Genomic DNA, 12,351 nt, shown 5'->3' with positions numbered 1-12,351 from the left:
GTCTCTGCAAGGCAAATCTGCAGACAGACAGTCAGCAAGAATACATCTGTGGCAGAAAACGAAAACAAAAAAGGATCCATGGACCACAAATCTGCTGTGCTGCACCAATAGTTCTGGTAACTAACAATTGCAGCCAGCAGACAGTTGCAAAAAGGAGAATAGATATCCCGACGGTGATTCGTTCTTGTAATACAGACTTGAGAAATAAAATTTACATTTTGGCATCATCATGAAGCAACACTGCTGACTTGCTTTGCTTTGCTGCCATGGTTTCTGGCTGCAAAATAAAGACAACTAAAGTACAAGTGCATTGTGGGTAAAATTTAAAGGCTCCTATCCCCCTAAATACTCTGATGGCTGCTCAGGAACAATCAATTTAACACAAGGATCTTGCTGTGATTCCTAACCTGCCAATGTTATGCTTCCAAGGCCCAAATATGACCTAAAAAAGAGGATTATATAACAAGCTATATATGAATATTAGTAATTTATTGTTTCCATAACAGTAGTATACTATTTCACTTTAATTTTTATCATGATTAGTTATGATGATGGTGCAGGACGAAGATGTTCATATTTGACTGAAACACAAACAACAAACCAAAGCTCACACTGATGCATGCTTGTAAGCCAATGAAGTGCCAGCTAAATCCATTTCGTCATATAGACATGATCAAAACAACCTGCTGACGTTAAAACTGAGCATTAGAATGGGGAGAAAAGGTGATTTATGTTAATTTTATGGACATGGTATGGTTGTTGCCAGGCAGAAACTAACAATCTACTATCATTTTCCCACACAAACATCTCTTGGGTTTTAGGAGAGCAAATATTCAATGAGTGGCAACAGTAACTCAAATGACCAACCAAGATTACAACCAAGGGAATGCAGAAGAGCATGTCCAAATGCAAATACTGAATCTTGATGCTGATGGGATACAGCAGCAGACAATTAAGCCAGGTGTCACTCCTGTCAGCTAAGAATGGGAAACTGAGAGTACAGTTCACACAGGTTCAGTAAAACTAAGCGACAGATGACTGGAAAAACAATATCTGAATTTGATGTAGACAACATAAAAACGCAGACCCATTCTGCCTTTATCAGCGGTTCCTGCTAGTGGTGGTCAAGTAGTAGGGTGGGGAATATTTTCTTGGCACACCTTCAGCCCGTTAGCACCAAATGAGCTTTAAAAAATCCAGCTACCCTTAGTATTGTTGCTGATCATGTCCATCCCTTTCCATGGCTGCCTCAAACAAGATAACACCACGAGTTCACTTGGCTCAAAAGACTACTGCAGTCATCAAATTTCAATCCAGTATAGCACTATAGCGAACAAAAGATTCATATCATGGATGCAGTGCACAAATTTGGTGCAATTGTGTGATGCTATCATGTATAATATCATATGAACTGAAATCTTTGACGAATATTTATAGTATTTTGTTTAATGAAGAATTAAGTTCTTAATGAGGTAAATGAGGTTCACCCTGGATCTAGCAAGGTGTACCTAATAAAGTGGGCAGTGTGTGTACAGTGATTGAAGATACAGAAACAATGGAATCCAAAGATACTACCACAGAAAGCAGTGTAAATTAAACTGCCTGTATCAGATCAACAAGAAGATTTCTGAACACAGAGCAAGCGAACAGACTGAGAAGAAGGCAAAAAATGATCAAAGTGAAGATCAAAGGAGCTAAATGTAAGAGAGAGACAACAACTTCAAAATCAATGAAGAAAAAAAGAGCAAATAGAGCAACAGGAAGTTGTGTGATTTTTTTTATGCAACAGTTTTTCTGTTTTGTCTAACCATGAGATATCCATTTGAGAATCTTACCTTTGGGCCCATGTTGTTTTTCACACACACTGTTTCTATGTTAGGCGGGCAATGGAAAAACTTTCAGGTATCCTCATCGGATCTGTAAACATACGTGAGTCATGTTCTTCCTTTTCTATCATATTAAACTGATTTCATATCTGTATCTAATGGCAGGTGGTTCTCAATATTAAGGAAGTCAGCTGAATGTCTTTGTCTGACAGAGAATGGAAGCTTGTCGTGCAGAGGTGAACAGAGAATATCAGCTCACTCTTCTGTTTTATTTTCTAGCTTTCAATGTCGGAAAGGCTCAGATTATTGAGTCTCCTTAAAGTACACTTAGTTTAATATTCTGCTTTAATATTCCGACATGTTACCCAACTCTCACTTCCTCTTCAATGGCAACCAAAGCACGTAGGCTTTATGTAGTCACAGGGCACTGATAATGCAGATATTAGCTGCTCTCCGTAGCAGAGCTTTACTTCGGTATTATGAAGACTTTATTACTAATCTTTCTGGGGGGAAAGGCCCGATGAAGACTGTCGAGTCAAAAGAAGAAGGCATCTTGTTAGTCTCCATTGCACATGACCTCATTTTTAGTGTTCGTGCTCACTAACACGTGTTTTGCTCGCTGCTCTTTGACAAAAGGCTCACAAAAATGTTGATCCTATTTGTACTTTTTTTCAGTCTCACCATCGGTAAGCTATCGCCTTTTTTTAAGACCATTTTCATTCAAAGCTGTGTGCGTGTTTGTATACATGATGGAACTGTACCGTTTGGCTTATCTGAGAAGAAATTCGTTTTAAAGATAAGAGTATTTGGTATTAGACTGCCACAGGATTTGAGGAAGTAGCAATCATTAACAGTTGTCCTTTTTATTTTTTTTTCCATTTTCAGTGGGTAATGCAACACTGGTGTATGTTAACACCACTATCACCGACTCAGCAGTCCTCGAATGTAGTATACAAAATAAAAATATCACGGACTGGAGTAATGTTCGTTTTTATTGGCAAGATAACAGGGATTTTGTGTTGTATTCCTATAATGAAGGAAGAAAGATGGCTGAGCATGTAAATGACTACTATAAACACAGAGTCACAGCCTTCCCTCAGGACATAAATAGAGGAAATATCAGCATCATAATCAAAAACCTGACTCTTGAAGATAACGAAAGGACTTTCTGGGCTTTTGCGGCAGTCTTGGACGGCAGCGTGATGAAGAAATACCACCTGGAACACACACAGATCTGCCAAGTAACTTTACAGATAGGTGGTAAGAAAGGTTTTCAGTCTTTTTCACAAAAATAAGAAAGAGAAGTTATATTGTCATATAAATAAGCACCTATAGTCAGTGGAGATGACACTGATTCTATGCTATTGTGGTTAATGTAGAATGTGTAGTTTCCTCCTTTCAGGCTTTGCTAACAGTGACAATGCTAATATTTGCATTTAGTGATTGTAATGATTATTAATCGGTAATCAAGTGACAGCTAGGTTCAAATCATTTTGGACACAGTTTGTGTATTTTTGCTCTGTGCATAACCACAGTGGGTTTTAAATCAAACAGTCAAGATGTGCTTGAAGTGCACAAGCTATTCAGGAATTACACATATTCACCTCATCCAGCCGAAGGACTGATGGGGTTATGCCATTCCGAAGAATCTGGCATGAAGAATTGCTACTCCTGTTAGAGTAATATTCACTTTTTTTAATTCAAAAATTTTAGAAAGATGGAAATGGTCTTCTGTCCCCTTCTCTCCTCAGTTCCTTACCAGAATCCCAGGCTAGATGTTAATATGAAAACAATGACTGCAGTGTGCACTACCCAAGGAGGATTTCCTGCCCCTGAGATACAATGGGTCCTCCTCTATAAAAGCTCTCATCAATCAGTAGAGTCGAGGAACATCCAGACTACAACGATGCAGAATTACCACGATCGCCTTTACAGCTCCCGCAGCACTCTACCAATCCCTGCAGGTCCTCACGAGGCCGTGAGCTGTGTCATCCACAACCCGACTTTGAACAGGACAATGAGGGCCACCCGTACTTTCAGCAAAGGTATGTTTGGCGCCATCCAGTGGACTGAGAGACGTTAAACTGGAGATGGAGGGGATCTCACTAATTTCACATGTAATCTACATGCCAGTACATCGTCACTACATCGTCACTCGAGGTTACACACCCTAATATTTGTGGTAGTGTTTTTTATTTTATAGAATTTAATAAAATGGACAGTAAAAACCATATATCTACTTTATGGTTATTATTCTCGCGGTCAGATATTTTGTATTTTCCAACTCTGATCACTTTTTCTGTGTTTAATAATTACCCGCAAAAAAATTGATGAATGAAAGAATGAATAATTATCACATCAATGTCAAATCAATTTTCTTCCAGTGGAAGTAGTGGAGGTGCTGTGAAGCCAGAACTATGAGTCCACTTATTGTAGCTCATTATTCTCTTCCAGTGTTAAAGCTTGGCCATCTTTCGACTTGCATGACAATAATTGCTCATTTAAAAGTTTTTGAGGTGTATCAAAAAGAATTGTTTTAATTCAAAAGGCTATATTTTTTAAGTAATGGACATTTTAAAATACATGACTGAATAAATAAATTTTTACATCCCAAACGTATAAATGTCTCCCTCTTCACAGACAGAAAACTTGTCCCCCTGATGTTACGCTATCTACCAGTAAAGCACGTGAAACTCACGAATCCCCACTTTCTGACAGTGCATGTTTTAAATCAAGCATGAAATCAGATGATTCTTTTTGATACACCCTGTGTAATGCCCATTTTAATCTATTTGGTGCTGAAAACAAATTCAACTAAAAAAGAGAGGAGGGAGTTTGCAGCTGTTATGAGCTGAGCGGTTTCATAATCACCACTTTTGTTTTTGCAAACTAGACATGATGAGCTCATATGCAGAAAGCTGTTAGCCACAAATAAGAACAAAAACAGCAGCAATTTCAACGTCTCTGTCATCAGGATGTGAAACAGTAGGACCTCAAAACACTGAGTAACCTTTAAAGTTTCTGAGCTCTACTGTGTAGCTGTCATGGCAAGAATACTTAGCATGATAAAATAAATGCATTTGTAGTCGCTGTTTGCCAAAAATCATAACTCATAATCAAAACAACGCTGGTATGAATCAGTCCAGAAAAATTACTAGCTCAAATCAAATCATCTAAAGCACTTACATTTTTAACAAGCTTGAATTATTAAAATTAGGAAACCACAAAAGGGTCCTCCAATGTTCACTCACAAATTCAGGATATCAACCATTTTCTGCAGTTTTGCGTTATCGGTGTTGCTTTTTGTCATATTTATTTGTATTCTTTTTGTATCTGTATCACCTCATCTCCGGTCTCAGACTGAAGTAGATCAACAATGATCTGTTCTCGTGCAGAGGAAATGTCAAATTACATGTCAAACGCCCTCCCCCCAGCTCAGAGCTTGAAGCAGAAAGTCACATTCAGTTTGAGACAGATTTCATCTTCAATTTACGAGCAGTCCCACTGACTGAGACTCATTTACTCAGTCCTGTAATACTGACTTAAACTCTCATGTAACAGTTTTACCTCCTGTAGTTTATTCCTGGAAAAAGAGGCTTTTAAAGCTGATGTGGCTATTTCTGTTCTGGCTCAGGGCACAAACATTTTAAAACTAGTATATGTGCAAAGATAAGAATCAGTCTAAGGCAGAGGTGTCAAAAGATCTAGCCCCCGGGCCTGAATTGGCCTGGCAAAGGTTCCAAAACTGTCCTGCAGGATGGCTTTGGAAAATGTGAGGGAAGGAAAAAAAATTTTTAACTGTAGTTTTATAGGTTTGACAGTTTTTCCTGCAGATAAAGACCCCCCCGCAGCCATTCAAGTACTTAAAAAGCAGTTATATAACAGAAAGGTTCCTGTTTGTCATTGTCTTCTGTAGAAATTTCAGTTAAAAAAATATTTTTTATAAATCCAGGAAAGTATAGGCAGTGAACTACCAGAATGTTTTCTGTAATTTTACACATTCATCATGTAGAATGACTGAGATGTGCTGTTGAAATTGCAAGTTTTTCTCTTATATTAGGCTCCCACTCCCACGTGACCTAATAATCCCAATCCAAGTATTTTTGACTTTTTTTTTTGTCCATCTAACGCTGCCAGGTTGCCCCTCAGACTGTCCAGGAGCTCAGTGATACCCTGGTCCAAATCTGGGAAGCGATCCCCCAGGATATAAACCATCATCCAGTTATGAGCATGCCCTGATGTTGTCAGGCATCCATACAAGCAAGCATGTTGGCCACGCCCACACAAGCTACTTACTGCTGTTTTGAGTTGCTGTAATTAAATTTAGGGAAAATAATTTTGTCGTATAATTTTGTTTTCACGCTGGTTTTCGTGTTGTCCTTAAATTCAGCCCTCTGTGGGTACCCAGTCATATCAGTAAAGAATGTGTGTTTTCAAAGTGTTCCTAATTTTTTCAGCAGTGCAGAATAGCTTACATTTTGGTGTGTCTCTGACTGCAGGTGCTGGAGTGACGAGCTCCCCTGAATGTCTGATATCTGCTGCTGTGTTTCTTCTAACAGCTCTACACTGGCTGTGATTCACAGCAAAGGTGAGTCTGAATAATTTACTGATTTTTTTTCTCTTTAGGATCTATCATGTTAAACAGGTGATGTTTTAGGCTATTTACAGCATTTTCGATACAGAAACATAGATGAATGACATTCCCACATCTTTGCATATGTAACAGCCTAAAGGAAACAACTACTGTGCTTTATTGCTTTTCCAATTTTCATACAAGACTTACAGCTACATTAATCTGTCTGTTTCAGCCACCTGACATAGACTGATCCACCCATCCATGTTCTGCTGTTGCTACCAGGGTCTGGTTTTGGTAATGGACTACTCCAGAGGAGTGATTATACCTCATGCTGAAAATACTTCATGCCATGGAGACACTTTTACTATCCATAATTCAAACTTACTAGTTTAATTGTTTTGCATTTTTCACCCTACCTTTGCATCATTATAATCTCCTCCTGGTTGTCTCTTCAGCAGGAAGTAGAAGTAAAAGAAGGGCAATCACAGGGGCACACTGAGGGTGCAGACCACCGTGTAACTAGCAATTTTTAAATGTTAATACTCTTTGTAATTTATTTTTCTTGACTTACCAATATTTTGTACTTCATTTGGTCATGAAAGGTGTTCAGAGTTGGTTGGTTGGTGCTGGTGTGGGTTTCATAGAGTCCTACTGTGTGCCAACAATCTTTTTTTATACTTTAGTCTTATTATTTATTCTTTTAGTCTATTGAAAGACAGTTAAAAGGAAATTATATTTCTAGTAAAATCAGGAAAGTGCTTTCCAGAAAGTTTGTTTTAAAACTCAGAAGAAGTTCCAGACAGTGTCAAAGAGGGATTGCCAGGTGGGAAATGACTCATTCAACATTTAGTCAAAAAATAATGTGTACTGTGAATTACAGTTGTCTTTGTGGACAGGCTGAGAACTATGCTGTACTGCTCTGGATTTAACTAGCTACATTTAGCTAAGAAGATGTTACGAGGGCTACTGGGGCCGCTTTCCAACCCCCAGCCTTCATGACACCGGTAAAAAAAATACAGAATAACAGTAATATCGAATACATTAGCTTAAATTTAAACAGATGACTGAAACCTTTGAAACCAACTGTGAGCATCTGCTTTGTATCAGTCCAACATCCATCACTGTGAACTTTGATTTGCTGAAAAACACTTGACAACAAATTAAACAAACAAATCAATAAACATAAACCTAGATTATGAACCTCAAATGTTCTGGAAATAAACATTTATAAAACACATCTACAATCATTTGTCCCTTTTTTTAATAACAATGCTTACTATAAAACAAACACAAGCACATCAGTGGATAGTTTCACACAGAAATATAGCAAAGGTTAATCTCACACACACACACTGTATGTGTTTCCTATTGAACTAAACATGATTAAAGTATATCCAGTATGTGTGGTATATATTCTGGGGACATGCTTTTCTGTCCTAGCCACCAAGCCAGTGTTTAGCTTAGCTAACTGTACCGTGCACCAGCTAGCACTAAAAACTGAAAGAAAGCTTAAAAAGATTTCCAAACTTCAGTTAGCATGTTTAGAAAATACAAGCAGCACAGTTCCCCACATCATAGTTCATAGTTCAAATGTATAAATTCTCTCTTCATACCTGAAAAGAGGATAAATGAGTGAAAATGCTGGGACAGCTTTCCTTTCAACATCTTCAGTATGGTGGCAAGAGCTCCCCCTAAAGACCTCTGCAGGCATAACTAATCAATCACAAACACCATTTCTCAAAACAGGCAGAAGTAGATCATTGTGCCAGGTTGTATCCCAGCGAACGAGGAAATGTTCCCCAAACATTCAATGCACCACTTGAGGTGACAATCTGCAGCCTTAGCGTAGGAGTTCCAGGGAAATTCGTTTTTAGTAAAAATAACAGTTCAGAGGATGTTCTGCGACCTTCAGTTTAACTTTATGCCATCCTCAGTGGAGGCTGCTCCCCTTTTCCCTCTCACAGCAGCAGCTCCCACTGTCACTGCTCCTATGGGAAGGTTTAACTGGGATTCCTACAAGTTTACCAAGACTACTTTTAGACACTCACACCTTAAAAGATGGTTTCACAAATCTCTGAATGCTGTACAAGCAGTTTCCAATGTCTTAGCAACAATTTCATAGCTTTATTTGCCCATTTTTATTGCGGTGGCAACAGACATGGCTTCCCAGCAGAAGCAACTTGTCAACATTAAGAAACCATCACCAGTGATCCCATCCCATCCTCACTTTCCATTCCCATACTTCTAATTATTAATAATATCACAAAGCATTTGAGATTGATAATAGAAATGATTAAAAGTGACTGTCTCTATGTGCTAGCTCTGTGACAGACTGGTGACCTGTCCAGGGTGTACCCCACCTCTCGCCCTATGTTACCTGGGATTGGCTCCAAATCCAGCCCTCCCACAACCCTGATAAGTATGAACGTCAAGTTTAAGAGAATTGACGTGTAGATATTTTCTTTTCATTGAAGATTTGTATATTTTAGAGAACTGAATAATATTATTAATCATGATATTTGCTGCAGCAATAAAAAGATGTTTTTATTATTTTAACAGTACTCTTACAGGAGACAATTCTTACAGAACCAAAAGTTTTTTATAAGTGGAAATTGGAGTTAAAAGAATTTAACATAAAATGCGAAAATCCTCAAATATGAAAATCTACACAAATAAATAAACACACACACATGCGTGTTTGTGAAGCCACCGTGTGTCCACCAGATGTCGCCAGAGGTCGGGTTATGTGTCGTCGGGGACTTTTGTTTTTTTTCAGCATTGCCATGCGACAGACTTCCAAGTGCCAACATCATCCCTGCATCTACTGCGCCTGCGCACGACGATCCCATTCTTGTCCTGCAGGCAGCATTCCGGGTGGAGAGAGTGAGAGAAAGAGAGGCGGACATAGGAGAGATTTAAGGCCGGAGTGAGGATATTTACCCGGGGAGACGCGGGCTGGCTGTGAGGACGAGCTGCGGAGGTTATGGTGAGTAGAAGAAAGGGTGATGAAGCTGCTCCGCTTCGCCTCCTTCTCAGGTTTTCTCTTCTTTGTGCCGCCCCGGCTGTGGACTGACGTTTCATTGAAAGGTTGCTAGGAGGGCTAGCTGCAGCTTTTATTCCTATACACACCTCTGTCTGGCTCACAGACCGAGGCCGGCCTTCTGTTTTATGGGGGAAAAGAAGGAAAAAGAGGTTCACGGTCAGCTGGGGCGGAGGAACCCGGGCTCGGGGAAGGGGCGGGGGAGCGGGCTTTGGCTGGGAGCTGTCAGGGCTGCAAGGCTAGCAGGGGCTCAGCTAACGTTTGCACAAAAGCAAAGCGCTGTGTGTGTGTGTGTGTGTGTGTGTGTGTGTGTGTGTGTGTGTGTGTGTGTGTGTGTGTGTGTGTGTCTGTCTGAAATGATTGGCCTGGTAAAAGTGGTGAAAATAGTCATTTTAGCATTGAAACAGTAAACAGGTGCGAAGACAGACGAATGAGCTTGTTCTGTTGAATGGATGGATTATTATTAACAGCCCCCACCTACCTACCTACCCCCTCACTGTCAGCTGTTTTTATAAAAAACAACTTTGGTGTATTTGATGAAGCTGTGCATAATTCTACCTTAGTACTGTGACAAATCTCTCCAAATTGAAAGGCTTTTAATTATTTTTCCAGCATTTCTGAGCCCCCATAATTTCATAGGTAGAGGGGATACTCAAATTAAACATTTGTACCTCCTTCAAGTGTCAAAATCTGTTTTTTTCCTCAGCATGATTCCTTCACCAGGATCTCTGTGACATCCAGGAACAGTAACGAGCATTGGTAACCTGGATGTTTGATCTGTTTACTGATAATTCAGTGGAGGAAATTCCCCCAAAAAGTGTGAGCTGGGGGTCTTACAATCATCAAGTAAAACTAGGAGTTTTCTTCTCACTGCCCATTGTTTGAGCAGCACTAGAAATTTTCTGATTTAAAAACTTGACATAACAATGATGAGTTAGATTTTAATCTCACTTATAAAAACAAATAATCAGGGAAAATATTCTTTTGCTTTCATTTTCACTCTGAAGCTCTTGTTTTTTCTTGTGTTGTAACTCAAGCGTACCTTTTTCTTTTCCAGCGGTGCGTTTCGGCCCTTCCCTGAAAGCTCAAACTCACTCGCTGTTTAGTTCTGCTCGAGCTAAGATGAAGCTGAGAGCCACTTTCTGTAGGTGAACCTGTGGAGTGACTGTCTGCAGCTGCCTTTGTCTCTCAGGCCTCGGTTATGGCTACCGTGTTGGTCATTGCTCAGCTGAACTGTGATGCCGATGCAGCCCCTCATTTATACTCGTGCTTGAGGCACGCTCATCTTAAAACTAGTCTGCTGCAATAGTTGGCCAATTGATTTAACACATTATTTACGTTTTAATACCACAGCGCACTTTCATTATTTGGCTCTGAGACGTTACAGTGCCACCTGTCAAAATCTGCAGCTCACCTGTGTGTGTGACGTAACGTTGTAAATAGACAAGGGTGAAAGTGAGCAGATGACAACCGTGCTAACCTACAAGTTTCAGTACTCGAATGCAGGAAGGGAAACTGGTTGTAAATCAGCAGGGTCAAATGTCGTATAGCCATGTGACCAGAGCTATGAGTAACGGTGTCCTTCGCTGGCAGTGAGGTCGCTAACCTGCAGGAAAAGAAGGGCTTTTGTGTCAGCTTATCACTTCCCAGTGTGGTCAAATTGAGTGCTCACAGCTGGCCAGGATGACCCTCAGGTCAAGTGATCATCTGAAACTGCCTGCAGCACACAGGCAGAGGTGAGAGTTTGGAAATGATGGCGTTCGAGTATCTTTTTTTAATCCATGCTTTGTGGAAAAAACAGACCATGGACTCAAACTGACAGGCCAATTTTAGCTGGTAGTGCTGAGCTGCACACACACATACATACACTCACACACAGCCTGATTGTCTCATCCTGTCATTTGTTTTAGCTATTTTAACTTCACTTTAAAAGCCGTGAAACAGGCAGACAACCTGCTCTGTGTCGTAGTACCTATGAAAACAAGAAGTCCTCACACTGTTTACTGCTGGTCCAATAAACAGAAAGTACTCAACATATTTACGGCACTGTGACGGTCATAGTCCAGCAAGTCTGGCTCGTATCTCTCTTCTTGAGGACATGCAGGTTAAATTTTCACTTGATAGAGGCTATGCAGGAATTCCTTCATGTTTTACAAAGAGAAGGAGTGGTGAGATCGAGCCGATTGGGAGTGTAGCTCCTGTGTTTGTGTTTTAATGATGGGGGCAGATGTGTGGTTGAGAGCAGATTTTCAGCCATCATGTTATTTTGTTTTTTTGTTTTTAACTCTCTGGAGTCCGATCCATTTCTTTCCTCGTATTCACCCATATCTCATACATAAAGATGTGTATAAATTCAGTAGTGTAAGGTACACGCAGGTGACTGATTCAAAATAACACACACACACACACACATATATATATATATATATATATATATATATATATATATAGATAGATAGATAGATAGATAGATAGATAGATAGATAGATAGATAGATAGATAGATATATATATATCTATCTATCTATCTATCTATCTATCTATCTATCTATCTATCTATCTATCTATCTATATCTATCGATAGATAGATAGATAGATAGATAGATAGATATATATATATATATATATATATATATATATATATATATATATATATCTATCTATCTATCTATCTATCTATCTATCTATCTATCTATCTATCTATCTATCTATATCTATCGATAGATAGATAGATAGATAGATAGATAGATATATATATATATATATATATATATATATATATCTATCTATCTATCTATCTATCTATCTATCTATCTATCTATCTATCTATCTATCTATCTATCTATCTATCTATCTATCTATCTATCTATCTATCTATCTATCTATATCTATCGATAGATAGATAGATAG

At 39.1% G+C, this 12,351-nt stretch overlaps 2 protein-coding genes across 2 annotated transcripts in view; both read left to right on the top strand.

Moving 5' to 3' along the window:
- The first annotated feature begins 2,347 nt into the window (after positions 1-2,347).
- LOC134646286 (CD276 antigen homolog) lies at positions 2,348-6,952 on the top strand. Its single transcript, XM_063500137.1, has 5 exons — positions 2,348-2,512; positions 2,712-3,086; positions 3,578-3,871; positions 6,326-6,414; positions 6,635-6,952. Exons 1-4 carry the CDS (start codon positions 2,473-2,475, stop codon positions 6,400-6,402), a joined length of 786 nt encoding a protein of 261 aa, XP_063356207.1. The 5' UTR covers positions 2,348-2,472; the 3' UTR covers positions 6,403-6,414; positions 6,635-6,952.
- A 2,314-nt stretch (positions 6,953-9,266) lies between these two features.
- The window catches only part of clasp1a (cytoplasmic linker associated protein 1a), a 97,662-nt gene continuing 94,577 nt past the window's right edge, over positions 9,267-12,351 (top strand). Inside the window, exon 1 of the mRNA XM_063497072.1 lies at positions 9,267-9,388. The gene's annotated coding sequence lies outside the window, so the exon portion shown is untranslated. The remainder of the gene's footprint in view (positions 9,389-12,351) is intronic.

Source organism: Pelmatolapia mariae, linkage group LG16_19, assembly GCF_036321145.2.
Source record: "Pelmatolapia mariae isolate MD_Pm_ZW linkage group LG16_19, Pm_UMD_F_2, whole genome shotgun sequence".
Classification (NCBI taxonomy): domain Eukaryota; kingdom Metazoa; phylum Chordata; class Actinopteri; order Cichliformes; family Cichlidae; genus Pelmatolapia; species Pelmatolapia mariae.
This window is presented reverse-complemented; position numbering and strand designations above follow the sequence as displayed.